This window comes from Mesoplodon mirus (assembly GCF_964341445.2).
Source record: "Mesoplodon mirus genome assembly, chromosome: 16".
Classification (NCBI taxonomy): domain Eukaryota; kingdom Metazoa; phylum Chordata; class Mammalia; order Artiodactyla; family Ziphiidae; genus Mesoplodon; species Mesoplodon mirus.
In genome coordinates this window covers 27140666-27156289 of record NC_138992.1, presented here as the reverse complement: position 1 = coordinate 27156289, position 15624 = coordinate 27140666, and the positions used below count along the sequence as shown (strand labels likewise).

The 15624-nt window shown below is 41.1% G+C and overlaps 1 protein-coding gene across 1 annotated transcript in view; it reads left to right on the top strand.

The window, feature by feature from the left end:
* The window catches only part of TRHR (thyrotropin releasing hormone receptor), a 116313-nt gene that overhangs the window by 79501 nt on the left and 21188 nt on the right, over nt 1-15624 (top strand). Inside the window, exon 5 of the mRNA XM_082601430.1 lies at nt 161-1034. Within this exon, the coding sequence (XP_082457556.1) occupies nt 246-1034 (789 nt within the window). The 5' untranslated portion in view covers nt 161-245. The remainder of the gene's footprint in view (nt 1-160; nt 1035-15624) is intronic.

Genomic DNA, 15624 nt, shown 5'->3' with positions numbered 1-15624 from the left:
TACACTAGAGTTGCAATAAAAGGGGTTTTGGGGGGTACATATGAGCCCTATTACTGCCGAAAAATGGGAAGTGAAAGGAGAGGAGAATTACCTGTAAGTGACTGTGACTTGATCAGAATTGGTGATGCTGTGAATGAATATGAACTGTAACTCTTCACAGGGGGAGAGAACCACTGTGATAAAGGCAGGGCACTGGAAAGAAGATGTGTTGAGAAGTGTTTCAGAGAAACCTCAAGCCACTAGAGATGGAAAATGAGACAGTAAGTGAACTGAACCAAACACAGCTTCAGCCTCGAGCCGTGGTGGCCCTAGAATACCAAGTGGTCACCATCTTACTTGTGCTTATTATTTGTGGTCTGGGCATCGTGGGCAACATCATGGTAGTCCTGGTGGTCATGAGAACCAAGCACATGAGGACGCCCACAAACTGCTACCTGGTGAGTCTAGCAGTGGCTGATCTCATGGTCCTGGTGGCCGCAGGCCTCCCCAACATAACGGACAGTATCTATGGTTCCTGGGTTTATGGCTACGTTGGATGCCTCTGCATTACTTACCTCCAGTACTTGGGCATTAATGCATCCTCTTGTTCAATCACAGCATTTACCATTGAGAGGTACATAGCAATCTGTCACCCCATCAAAGCCCAATTTCTCTGCACATTTTCCAGAGCCAAAAAGATCATCATCTTTGTCTGGGCTTTCACATCCATTTACTGTATGCTGTGGTTCTTCTTGCTGGATCTCAATATTAGCACCTATAAAGATGCTATTGTGGTGTCCTGTGGCTACAAGATCTCCAGGAATTACTACTCACCTATTTACCTAATGGACTTTGGTGTCTTTTATGTTGTTCCAATGATCCTGGCCACTGTCCTCTATGGATTCATAGCTAGGATCCTCTTCTTAAATCCCATTCCTTCAGATCCTAAAGAAAACTCTAAGACATGGAAAAATGACTCAACCCATCAGAACAAGAATTTGAATTCAAAGACCTCTAGTAGGTATTTCAACAGCACAGTATCTTCAAGGAAGCAGGTAAGCAAATCTGAACCTCCAAGTCCACAGAGAAAATGTGGGAGAGAGTTCCCTGTGAGATGGGATCAACTTTGCCCTACTTAGCTAATGGTAAAACTAAAATACAATCATGCAAATGTTTCACAGTGTAAGCTTCTGCTTTACATATTAAATCCACCTCTAAAACAACTGAAGATCTAAAAATAGATGGGAAAATGTTGATAGCACATCAGCAGATACCAGTTCACATGCTATTAGGATATAAGGAAATATAACAAAAACCCTAGAATTCCACCTTTAAAGTGTTTGCGCCTCTCTGAGAAATGTTATCAAAATATTTAGACCATTTCTGGCTTCTATAGGGAGCAGCTGGATATTTTTAAGAATTCTATTGTCTGACAAATATTTCACAAGATAGTTTGAGAAAAGATGAGTCAAAACAATAATGAAACTGAGAGGGGTTACTGGACTTTTTTCTTTTTTTTAGTCTTAGTGGAGAAAGATTCTATTACCTTCTCTTCCACCTCCCTACAAAGTGTCCCAGCATGTAGCAGTTCAAAATGCACTTTGCTCAGGAAATGTTCTAATAAAAGGCTAACACCAAGCTCAATTTGTTACAAACAATTATTGAATTTTTTTTAAATGTCTGTTTTTCTTGCTAAGCATAACTGAAAATCCTTTTATGTTTCAGATCACCTGAATGCTCAGGTGGTTACAGTTGAATAATGGTTGTATATGAGTTAAACAAATGGTTTCAATTTGTTTCAGTAGATATGGTTTATAAGACAATACAGGAATGAAATACTTTTATATCATATGCACATTTACCTATAGTTACACAATTGTTCTAAGTTATCTATGAACTTGGCTTTCAGGTCCTTTTCCTTCTTTGTTAAACAGAAAAAAAATAGATGGTAAACATCCTCAGAGCTGAAAAGAAAAACCTGAAATCAACAATACTGGCTCTTTCAAATGGGTTGAATTTTCTTTCTGTTTTTTAAAATCCTGCAGGAATATAGTTCTTCCTATGTGCACAGATAGAAACTGAGTGTACTTTTTTTTTTTTTTTTGCGGTACACTGGCCTCTCACTGTTGTGGCCTCTCCCGTTGCACAGCACAGGCTCCAGATGCACAGGCTCAGCGGCCATGGCTCACGGGCCCAGCCGCTCCGCGGCATGTGGGATCCTCCCGGACCGGGGCACAAACCCATGTCCCCTGCATTGGCAGGCAGATTCTTAACCACTGCACCACCAGGGAAACCCATGAGTGTACTTTTTAAAGTAAGCACATGAATCATCCACACTATCACTTCCTAAACTCTAGATCAGCTGAAATATGAAGAATTGTAATTGGACATTGGGCACATAGTGAAATAAGTTACTAATAAATGTAGGTGTTTTAGACATGCATGAAATGAATAATGAACTGTCACTAGAAAGAAATATATATGACATTTTAAATGATACCATGATACTTGGTTTATATAACATTTAGTATTAAAGATGCCCAGGTGATAGAAAAGACTTGAGCAACTAGGGAAGAGTTGAGCAACTATTGCCAGCTCTTAGATTTCTGTTGCTTTGGGTCTAGCAGTACTACCTAATACAAGGCATATTTACTGGGCCTTGTATTGGGCATCTATTACCCAAAACTTGATTAAGGGAAACTTAGAGAGATCTGTTGGCCATCTGCCAAGGCAAACATTAAGAGAGTAAAGAATACAATAAGAGAGTAAAGAATACGTACATCTCAGTTAGAGACTAAACATGGGGTAATGTCTGTAGCAAAGAAGGTCAGGGAGTAGATTCATTCATTAGACTCTAATTTAGATCCTTGTTTTAAATTCTAAAAAATTGTTTGTCTGGTCTAATATCTTCCCTTTCAATTATAGTCATTAGCACCTATCAGCATTAATAATGTGCTTTAAATTGCTAATTGTGTTACATGTTCACACTCTTATTTCAAAGCTGTTACAAATAGGCTGCCCTTATAGAGGCTGAGTGGTAAGAGAAAAAGCCAAAGATTTGACTCCAAATACCCTGGGCTTTAAAATGCCAGCGCTCTACTCAAGCTTGGATGTATGACCATGGGTAAGCAGAACTCTCTGAGCCTCAGTTTCCTCATCTTTAAGGATAAGGATAAATAACAACCAGGGTTGGTGTGAAGGTTTAATGAAATACCTTATGAAAGACACCTAAAATAGAGTGTTGGTTCATCTGAATGTTTAATTAGTCTCATTCTGAGTTTTTTTAATATGTTGGCAACTGTAAGGGAAATATTTATTCTTTAAAATATGCATTCACCATTTAAACAAAGATCATTTGTTGAGCAGGTGTGTATATGATATAGCAACTTCTCCAAGGATCTTTTTAATAATTAGGGCATTTGGAATTGTATTCAGAGAATTTGGGGTTGTCACAATAACATCCCTGTCACTTAGCGTCAGGAGCTGAGCTGAGATGCCAAATGACCTGCAATGTGCTAGACAGCCCTGCACAATGAAGTGCCCTGTTACAGATGTCAATAACACCCTCCTTGAGAAACAAGGGATGCCATATAAATCAAAAGAAGTGTATTGCAGTAATATGTTGTGTAATTCAGTCTTGATTATAGATAGGAGGAGAGTTCAGAGAAAGGAAAGGAAATTATGGGTCTAGAGGGATCAGAGAAGCCTTCATGGAAGAGGTGGCATTTGAGAAGGCTCTGGAAGGATGAGGATAATTTGGAAAGTAAAAGTCAAGAGGGACAGCACTTTACACAGAAAGGACATGGCTGGGATGAGAATGGTATGGATTTGGAGAAGGGGTCAGGAAGGGGATTTTTATAGTACGTAGTGATTTGGTTGACTAAAATGAAGTCTTTGGGGAACAGCAAAAAGTAAGATTGGATTGATGTGTGTGTGTGTGAGAGAGAGAGAGAGAGAGAGAAGGAGAGTGAGGGAAAGGGCTGTGGAGGATCCCCACTATCAGGCAGAGCAAGGAGTTTGAACTTAGTGCAGGGACAATGAAGAAAGTGAGTGGTGAGCAGGTGGCAGCAATGAGGAAAGTGATGTTTGGGGACAATAAATCGGACAGCTGTGGACCAGGCAGGATTGGAGGCTGAGAGACTTGTGGCAGAGGGACCACTTTGGAAGTTGTTGGTAGTAATTCAGGCAGGAAGTAGTACGACTCTCTATCAGGAGAATGTAAAGTAAGGTGTGAACCGGAGAGAGCTTTCAAAGAAAGAGAGGGTGAGATGTGGACATATCAGATACAAAGGATGAAGAGGGAACAATTCAATATGGCTTCAGGGTTCCGAGTCTGGAAGAACGGTCGTGCCTCCAGTGAATGGAATGAGAGCCATGAGGGGGAGTCAGTTTTGTCCAAAATCAGTGACCCTTTGATCTGGCTCTTCCTCTTCTGAAACGGTTCTTCTCTTAAATCTTCCAAAGGTTCTAACTCCACCTCCTATAACCCAAGGACTATTATTCTAATATTTTCTCTGCATGTTTTTTCTTTCAGGCAATTTTAATTTACATTTTAATAAATATTCTGTCTGCACCAGGTCTTTCTAACCAAGTAATGAAAGTCAAATGTGCATAGCCTAAAAGAACTACGTTTTAAGAAGAAATAAAAGAGTATTTATATGTAAGGGACAAGTGTGGGGCTTTTGCCCGTTCATTTGTTTGCTTTTAACTTATATCCCCTATGCAGAAAATTCAGACCAGAATCTTTTTTCTTCCTATTATTCAGATTCAATTATGTTTTAGGAAACCAACTAAATATTTGGTAAATTCAATGAAACAAATTACTCAGAATAATGGCTTGGAATTGTGTAGACAAAAGAATTATCTGATTGACGAAATCTTTTGCTTTACAGTTGGCTGTAATGATAATGAAGACATGGTTTAAATGATCACATTTTTCCCATTTCAGCTCTATCTACACATTCCCAAAAGATCTCTCGCTGTTCAGTCAGTTCAGGTGTTCAGCATTGTGTAGATAAAATATCTTTATCATTGACTGCATATTTCAAAGGAATTGATTGGATCTTTCAGTATTTTGGAGACTCAGAAATATCTTGGTAAAGGACTACACTATGGATAAACACATTCAATTCAAATATATTATTTCCACAGGGTACGGGGTATGCAGAATATTTTATAGATCAGGCTATCAGTTTCATTTTCAGTTGAGTCACACTAACGTATTTTTTGTTTGTTTTTTATAGTATAACTGGTGGGAAACTGTGCAACATAGTCCAAGTAGAAACTCCAAAAGTTTATGGGAAAATTTTCATTATGGATTTTGTTTGGCTTAAAAAGCCTTTGAAATGCCAAGCAGTCTTTGTTTACATAAATTTCTTAAAAGCCTTCTACCTTCCTAGAGGAATGTTGGTAACCCAAGAGACAAAGGCAGCTTTGCTTTTAAAGCAATATATGCCTTTTATTTGTTGCTGTTGTTGCTGTTATTGCTGCTGATGACAGAAAAGCAGTCACGTATTATGGAAAACACAGAAAACTGGGAATAAGAAAAAAAGCATCCTTTACCCCATCTCTCAAAAGCCACAATTTATTAGCATTTAGTCATATTTTTTTCATGTTTTCACTTGATCTTTTTTATATCATTATAGTCAATATACAGATATATAATTTTATATGCTGTTTTTACACAAAATGTGAAATTAATCTTCTCAAGGATAGCACAAAGTAAAAGAAAATGGATAAGAATGTGAGTCAGTTTTTCTCAGCCGCAGTTTTCTCATTAATAAAATGATACTAACAATTCCTCATGGAGTTACTCAAATCAGATGAGATGCATCAGACAAAATTTGTAGGGTTTTTTGGGTTTTTTTTTTTTTGTCTCTCCTCCCTCCTGTACCATCAGCTACCCTTCCATCAGTCCTTTACTTCTCAGTGACTTCCATTCCCCTAGGCAGCCTCCTGACTCTGACTCTGAGTAAACTGAGTAGGACGTGCTCATGGAAAATTAAGAACTCAGATAAAGAAAGGGCTTAAATGTGTCTTTTCTCGTCTCCCCCTGCCTCCCTCCAACTCCTGCCTCAAGTGTTACCTACTTTTTAAAGAAGAAAAAAAATTTTTTTATTATTATATTTTTTGCGGTACGTGGGCCTCTCACTGTTGTGGCCTCTCCCGTTGCGCAGCACAGGCTCCGGAAGCGCAGGCTCAGCGGCCATGGCTCACGGGCCCAGCTGCTCCGCAGCATGTGGGATCTTCCCAGACCGGGGCACGAGCCCGTGTCCCCTGCATCGGCAGGCGGACTCTTAACCACTGTGCCACCAGGGAAGCCCTAAAGAAGAAATTTTGAACAAGGAAAGACACTTAAGAAACAAAGGAAAGCAGGCATAATGGTGGCAGTAGGGCTGACATTTGGAAACATAAAGTCCCTTAAGCCGTGTGGGTAGCTTCATCAACGATTAACCTTAAAAGGCATATTGGGACTTCCCTGGCGGTCCAGTGGTTAAGAATCTGTGCTTCCACTGCAGGGGGCACGGGTTCGATCCCTGGTCGGGAAACTAAGATCCCACATGCCGCGGGTGCGGCAAAAAACAAAAAACAACAAAAAAGGGTGTACTAATGATACTAAACTCTCCAGCATTAGGCCTAAATCAGAGGTTCCTCAAGTTTACTGGGACTGTTTTGGTACTGTTTTCACAGATCCACCTTTCATTTTTAATTGTTTTATTTGTTCCATTTTTCTGGGTTCAACTATATCCTTAATAGTATAAAGATCTCTTAGATGGGAAAAAAGTGCAATTTTTGTAACTTAGCACACAGTTATCTAAGTGTGCAATCTTATTTTATTATTAAAGAAAAGTTTTCCATTTTCCAGTTCACATCCTATATAAGGAAAAACTACATATGTCATAAATTGCCTCAGTAAAAGTGCCCTGTAGTTACATGTTTTGTGTCCTTCGGTTAGATGAGTGCACATTGTGTATTCCCAATGTTATGCTTGCAGCTTTGAGACATAATTTCACCAGTAAAGAAATATAAATTTTCCTGTATGCCTACAAAAAGGAAAAACCTGCACTCGTACAGAATTTTTGATTTTACCACACACCAAAAAACACCTTAAAATCAGCTAACCTTGAAAATGACAAAGTATATTACTTTACGTAGCCTCTTGTGAATTCTTCAAATTGCAGATATTCCAAGTTCCAGACAGATTAAGTCTGGGCTGTAACCATGTTCTTAGTCTCCTTTACTTTTTTTATGAGTTGGAGGAAGGGTGAAAGGTATAAAGCTAGAACTAGGTCAACATTAAGCAGAATTTTGCAGTAGGTCACTTTATATTCACTATCCTCCTCAACTTAATGAAACATTCACTCACAACCCTAAAAGCACCTAGTGCTCTCCTAGGTGGGGGGGCTACTGGGATATAGAAAGACACACTCTTCATCTTCAAGGAGCTCACTATTGGCCATGTACACAAATAATCCTGAGCAGACCATTATGTTCTACAATAGAGGACGAAACCTCCATGAGGGGAAAAGCAAAATGGCGGAGAATGGAGGAAAGCTCTGTGGAGAATATGGCATTGATCTGGACCTGTAAAGATGGGCGGAATGTCTAAACGCAGCAATAAGGAGACAGAGAGAAAAGGAAGAAAGTTCAACAGAAAGAGAGGAATAGATAGGGGGAGGACTGGGCACGTTCAAGGGGGGAGTAGTCTAGTATCATTGAAGTGGGGCAATGAAAGTGAACTGTCTACTGAGGGAAGCCTGAACCAGATTGTGGTCCTGCTATATCTAACTCCCATCTCTCCTCCCCAGCCCTGACCTTTGTCACTCTACCTACTTACACCCACACCCATGATTACAACTCCCAACTATGAAAGTCTAGTACACAGCGCTAGCAAAGACATCTCCTGACCCCTACGCCTAATTGAGTTTTGGACATCGTGTAATTACATCAAATCCAATATGTCTAAAACTAAATCCATTGTTTTCTCCTTCGTAAACCCCTACCTCTTTTTTCTTTCCTATTTTAGATTCCCAAGCCACAAATCTAGGAGTCCTTCTAAGTTCTTTTCTGTCCTATATACTCACCCCAAATCCAAGTAATAGTCAAGTGCTAGTGATTCTAGCTGATAACTCATTATTTGACCTACTCCGTCACACTACCATTGTCCTAGTTCACCATTTCTCACCTGCTCTATTTCAGGACACACCTCACCAAGCCTCTCTGACTCCCATTCCCCTGTCCCCCCACATCATTCTGCACATTTCTCACTAGGGGGTTTCTCTAACAAACAGATATGTTATTAAAATGCTTTAAAGTTCCCAGAGGCCTAGAGTTTAAACATCTAAGCATAACAAGTAAGATCCTGGCTCCTTTATATGTTTTTAGCTTCATCACTTATGGCTTTCCTAACTCAGACTTTATGCTCCGGTGATACTGAATTATTTGTAGTTCTCTGAACTTGCTGTGTTCTCTCAGCCAGAATATCTTTCATCTGGCAAACTCTCAGTTATCACCCAAGTCTCAGATCAAACGGTGCCCCCCATGCATCCCATCAAGCCTTCCCTGAATGTCTCAGGCAGATCTATGTAACTGAATGCTTAGCTATAACCATGTGTGTTAGGTATTCTACCTATGTGTCCACATTACAATGCATATACTTCTGGTTTAGTAATTCTTATGTATCATAATTGTTACCTGTTGGTCTTCCCACTGCCACTAACATCTGTAAGAGTAGGGCCCATATCCCCAGTGCCCTCAGCACTGAATTTGGCATGTCACAGGCTTCCAAAAGAGTTTATAGATAGTCATGTGTTGCAGCCAAAGAGTACAGGCTTTGCAATACAGCAGGTGGCTAGCATTTCTTCCCAAATCTATGTTCAGTGACATCACACTAGTTGCTTAAAATTGGTCATGGTTGGAGTACTAACACTGCAGAAATCAGCAAATAAGACATTTTAGGGCCCCTCCCTTTTTTTGTGGAGAGCCAATTGTTAAATACTGATCAGTACACTTCTCTATGTGTGTGTATCATACATAATAAATGAAAGTGTAAAAGAGTACATACACGTATACTTTGGAGCTAAGTCAATTCCAAAACTCTATTTTGCTCCCTGAAAAATTATTGTTTATTTATTCCATATCCTTCACTGATTTTAATTAAAATTTATTGTCTTTTATTGAATGTCTTTCGAATTCCAAAACAGAAAAACTAGCAACCAGCTAGTATGATAGTGAGTTTGTTACTAGATAAGACTTTTGAGCAAGATTTCCCCCTTCCAGACAGAATAGACTGACTTAGAAACATGGCAGACTCAAATCATAATTTACTTTTTATACAGAATCCTGTTGGCTTTCCAAAGAGCCTTTCAAATATCCTCCCCAATGAGAGAGCTACATTGGACCGAATGCACAGAGATGCAGAGGGATGGCAACTTAAGGAAGGAAACAGTGTGAGCAGAAGTATTAAGATGAGAATAAATCTATCCAAGCACTCCTATGTGGCTAATTTTCCTAAAACAATTTGCACACATCATCTTCTTTCAAAAAGAAACATCCCCATGGGCTTCCCTGGTGGCACAGTGGTTGAGAGTCTGCCTGCCGATGCAGGGGACACGGGTTCATGCCCTGGTCCGGGAAGATCCCACATGCCTCGGAGCAGCTGGGCCTGTGAGCCATGGCTGCTGAGCCTGCGCATCTGGAGCCTGTGCTGCGCAACGGGAGAGGCCACAACAGTGAGAAGCCCATGTACCTCAAAAAAAAACAAAAATAAAAAACAAAAAAAGAAACATCCCCAATCTCCTCTGACTGGCTTTCAAAGCCCTCTAAAATCTGACCATTTCATCATTTTTCTGGCTATGTTCATCCATTGTTTCTTTAATTTAATAGACAATTATTGAGCACCAATTTCATGTCAGGCATTACTCCAGAAAACCAATAATAATCATTGTCTTATGGGAACTTTCTGTAAAATACAAAAGATCACCATTCAAAAATGGTGATAGCATTGGGGTAGTATTTTTGTTTTTTTCAGATATATACCCAGGAGTGGAATTGCTAGGTCATATGGTAGCTCTATTTTTAGTTTTTTGAGAAACCTCCATACCGTTTTCCACTGTGGCTGCAGCAGCTTACATTCGCACCAGCAGTGCACAAGGGTATCCTTTTCTCTACATCCTCACCAACATTTGTTATTTGTGGTCTTTTTGATGATAGCCGTTCTGACAGGTGTGAAAAAACAAAAACACTAATTTGAAAAGATACATGCACCTCAATGTTCATAGCAGCATTATTTACAATTGCCAAGATATGGAAGCAACCTAAGCATCCATCAACAGTTGAATGGATAAAGAAGATATGGTACATATATACAGTGGAATATTACTCAGCCATAAAAAAGAATGAAATCTTGCAATTTGCAGCAACATGGATTGACTTGGAGGGTATTATGCAAAGTGATATGTCAGACAGAGAAAGATAGATACTGTATGATATCAGTTATATGTGGAATCTAAAAAGTAAAACAAATCAGTGAATATAACAAAAAAGACATAGACTCACAGATATAGAGAACAATCTACTGGTGACCAGTGGGGGGGAGGAAAAGGGAGTGGGGAAAGTTAGGGTTAGGGGATTAAGAGGTACAAACTATTATGTATAAAATAATCTACAAAGATATATTGTACAACACAGAGAATATAGACAATATTTTATAATAACTATAAATAGAGTATAACCTTTAAAAATTGTGAATCACTATATGGTACACCTGTAACATATAATATTGTACATCAACTATAATTTTTTTTAAGTTGAAAAAAACAGTTGGAAAATACAAAGTTAGGCTGTACAGTGTGCAGAAGAGGCAACAAGGAATGAGTGAGCACCATACATAAGGCTGGAGAGCAGGCCCTCAACAGAGAAGAGTCACTTCACTTCAGAAAAATGAGTAGGCATTCGCCAGGCCAACATGAAACCAGCAGAATTTACGTAGCCAAGCAGAGCCCAGGGTAAGACCTTGGAAGTCCCTGTGTGCCACTGAAAGCAACTAAATCTGGTGCTAAGGCACCAGGGAACCACTGAAGAACTCTAATAAGGCCAGTGGCAAACTGGATTTGACTTTCGGGAACTTCACTCATAAAATTTTACAATGAAGCCAGCCCATAACCAGGGAAACAGAAATGAGGCTTTTGCAATCCAAGCAAAAAGCAAAGAAGACTTGAATTTGGGCGTAAGAGTAGAGAAGTCTAGGAAGGATATACAAGAGTTAAATCAGTGGGATTTAACTACTAATTTGGCAAATGAAAAAGAAGTTCCTAAAGTGAGTCCCACATTCTCAACTGGAGTGACTGGGCAGGCAGTGGTGTTAGCAAGCATGGCACAGAATACAAGAGGAAGAACAGTCTTAACTATATTTATTCCTTCCTCATAGATGCGGGTATGTCTCACCAGAGTCTCCCATGTATAATAAGCTCATTTGATTTTGCAACCTTGCTCATGTAATTTTTCCCACCTGTAAAGCCCTCCCCACTCTTCATACCTCCCACCTCTCTGAAAAGCTCAAGTTCCCAGCTCAGGCTGCAGTTAGAGCCAGGGGTCCCGTACATTGGACATCTACCCGAAGGCAGAGTCTAGCATGAGCTCTAGAGTCAGAAAAACATAAGTTCAATTCTACTTCCTATCTCTGTAACTTTGGATATGTTATTTTACTTCTTTTTTTTTTTTTTTTTTTGCTGTACGTGGGCCTCTCACTGTTGTGGCCTCTCCCGTTGCGGAGCACAGGCTCCGGACACGCAGGCTCAGCGGCCGAGGCTCACGGGCCCAGCCGCTCCATGGCATCTGGGATCTTCCCGGACCAGGGCACGAACCCGTGTCCCCTGCATCGGCAGGCAGACTCTCAACCACTGTGCCACCAGGGAAGCCCTCTTTCTTTATCTTTAACTTTTGATAATTTAATTATAATGTATCTTGGTGTGGGTCTCTTTCAATTCATCTCATTTGGGCGTCTCTGCCTCCTGGACTTGATTGTCTGTTTCCTTTACCAGGTTAGGGAATTTTCAGCCATAATTTCTTCCAGTAGGTTTCTGTCTTTTTCTCTCTCTTTTCTCCTTCTGGGACCCCTATAATGTGAATGTTAGTACACTTGATGTTGTTCCAAAGGTCTCTAAACTATCCTCATTTTTTAAACTATACTTTTTTCTTTTTGCTGTTCTAATTGGGTGATTTCCATTACCCTGTCTTTCAGAACACTGATCCATTCTTCTGCATCCTCTAAATAGCTGTTTATTCCCTCCAGTGTACTTTTTAGTTCAGTTACTAAAAAATACTGATTGGTTCTTTTTTTATAGTTTCTACCTCTTTGTTGAAGTTCTCACTGAGTTCATCCATTCTACTCCCGAGTGTTGTAATCATCTTTACAACACTATTACTTTGAACTCTTTATCTGGTAAATTCCTTATCTCTGTTTCATTTAGTTCTTTTTCTGAGGTTTTTTCTTATTCTTTCATTTGGAAGGTATTTCTTTGTCTCCTCATTTTGCCTAACTTTCTGCGTTTGTTTCTGTATATTATATATATATCAGCTATGTCTCCCAGTCTTGAAAGGATGGCCTTATGTAGAAGGTGTTCTGTGGGGCTCAATGGTATGATCTCACCTAGTCAAAAGAGGCAGGTGCTCCAGGGGTATCCCCTGTGTGGGATGTGCATGTCCTCCTACTGTGATTGAGCCATGATAGCTGCAGACCTCTTAGTGGACAGAGTTGGTTCCCAGGCCAGCTAGCTGTGTGGCTTAGCCACAACTTCTGCAGACTCCCTGGTGGACAGGGCTGGTCCCTGTCCCAGCTGTCTACAAAACCTGTCTGCAACTGCTGCAGGCATGCTGATATGGGGGCTGGCCCTCAGTGCAGCTGGCTGGGAGGTCCAACCTCGATTGCTGCTGATACATCGATATGTGGGGCTGGCTTCCTGTAGCTGAAGCCACTTTGAAGGGGCACTGTGCCAGCTAGAATAGCCTGACAGGTTGGGGAGGACAAGAGCCACTTCAGAGGGGCCAGCCAGGATAGGTGGGTTGAGTGAGGTGGGTCCCAGAGAACACCAGGGTGGGGAGCACGGTTTTACCTAGGTTGATGGAGTGTGACAGAAATGGCACTTGTCAGCACTGGGCCAGCTAGGTGAAAGGAAAGTAAAAGAAAATTGGCACCCACCAGTGCTTTCGTCCCCAGAGAAAGTGCCGCCAGATACCTGTGCCTCTGGTACCTGCCTTTATGTTAGTCAATGATTCTCCTTTGTGTATGACCCAGGTTCTTTTCAAGCTTCTACCTCTGTGCTGGGATTCAGAAGGAACGAGTTTATGTGCAAGCCCTTTAAGAGTGAAATCTCAGTTTTCCACAGCCCTCCAGCTCTCCTGGCCATAAGGCCCTCTGGATTTCAAAGCCAGCTGTTATGGGGGCTCATCTTCCCAGTGCAGGACCCCTGGGCTGAGGAGCCCAGTGTAAGGCTCAGACCCCTAGCTCCTCAGAGGGGAATTCCATGGTTGTGATATCCCTCCCACATGTGGATCACTGACCTGGGGTTGTGGGTTCTGACTGCACCACATCTCTGCCCCTCCTACCCATCTCAATGTGACCTTTTCTTTATATCCTTAGTTGTAGAAAAGCTGTCCTGCTAGTCTTCAGGTTGTTCTCAGAGATAGTTGTTCTACATATAGTTGTAGTTTGGGTGTGTCCCTGGGAGGAGGTGAGCTCAGGGTCCTCCTACTGCACCATCTTGATCCAGACTCTGGCTAGAGTTGAATTTTTTTTTTTTTTTTTTTTTTTTTTTTTTTTTTGCGGTACGCGGGCCTCTCACTGTTGTTGCCTCTCCCGTTGCGGAGCACAGGCTCCGGACGCGCAGCCTCAACGGCCATGGCTCACAGGCCCAGCCGCTCCGCAGCATGTGGGATCCTCCCGGACCGGGGCACAAACCCATGTCCCCTGCATCGGCAGGTGGAGTCTCAGCCACTGCGCCACCAGGAAGCCCCCTAGAGTTGAATTTTTTAAAATGGAAGGACAGACTGACAAAAACCTAGTTCTGGAGGAATGTCTGCATTTAGGAGGCTAGAAGATGACTGGATTCTTTGCTACAGATTAAAAAAAAAAAACACCACACAATTTCCCCCTCTTGGAACACCCAGAGTGTCAAAGGCATAGCTGTAGTGGATGACTCCAGTTAGGCGGGAAAGTAAAGAAAGAAGAATGAGCCAAGGAGAGCGAGAAGCTTCGGTTAAATGAATAAGTGGATTTATCTAAAACTGGGGCGTTGTGTCCTTGCCACTAGAGTCAGACACAGCTCTGCAGAGCTGCATGGGAGGCACCTGAAAAGAACTTGAATAAACTAAAAATTAAATTAGCTCTGAAAATTAAACAAGGCTAAATACATGTGCACATGGAATAGGATGAATAATGTAAAACACCTGACATCCATATTTAGTTGACATAAAAATAGATAATATTATTTTGGAAAAGAAAATATTGCAACCTTTTATAAACAACACTTTTAGCCAAAAGCTATCTCTCTTGGATAGATTGCCTGAACATAATTTTATAGTAGCTGCAAGTAAGTACAGCATCCTTCGCCTCTCCATTCCGTGCCTTTTTTGTTTGAGTCTTATGTGGATTTATGACTATGGGAGAACTCAGCATACTTTCCGCAGGCAGCAGCTCTTAGCTTTGAAAATAAGGAAGTGACTCAGTGAGCGAGGTGGCATGATCATGAGAACGAGAGAGGAAAGAGACGGAGTAACAGCAGAGCACCCCATCACTTTTCAAAGATCATTTTTAAAGTCAAGTGACCCATGTGCAGTATTGACACCCTGCCGTGTTTCCTCTGATAAGAGTTCAGCTTTGTGAGTGATTCTACTTGGCAAACATTTGAAATATTATGCATATAGAAAAATCTGGCTGGGAAGAGTGAGAGAAAAGTGTGCACTGAGATAGTTTCTGTTCTACTGGGAAAGATAGAAAGAAGCTCAGATTCAGGGTGAATTTACAGGAGAAATATTTGACTAGATATTATAAAGTGCTAGAATGGACCACCAGGAATTTCTTTACAAATCAATTAGACAAGTCTCTGAATAAGTTAAGAGCAATCAAGTTACTACCTTTGTATAAACCAACTGTAGTGCCCAGTGGAGGTATGATCCTGGAATTAAAGATGGCCTTGTTCAATTATTACAGTCCCTTCCAGTGCATTCTTATATGGAATGGGAAAATAGTGGAAGTAAGGACAAATTCGTACCTTCTCATTTATGATTCAATTGAAAACCTACTATGTGTCAGGCACTGTATTAGGTACTAGGATATAAAAATGAAAAAGTCAGGGCTTCCCTGGTGGCGCAGTGGTTGGGAGTCCGCCTGCCGATGCAGGGGACACGGGTTCATGCCCTGGTCCAGGAAGATCCCACATGCCGCGGAGCAGCTGGGCCGCTGAGCCTGCACGTCCGGAGCCTGTGCTCCGCAATGGGAGAGGCCACAACAGTGAGAGGCCCGCGTACCGGAAAAAAAAAAAAAAAAAATTGCCAAAGGGGAAGGAGGAAGAACAGGAGAAGTAGAGTCCCAAAAGCCAGAGGAAGGGACTTTCAATAGTGATCACTAAAGAGGAAAAGATAAGAACT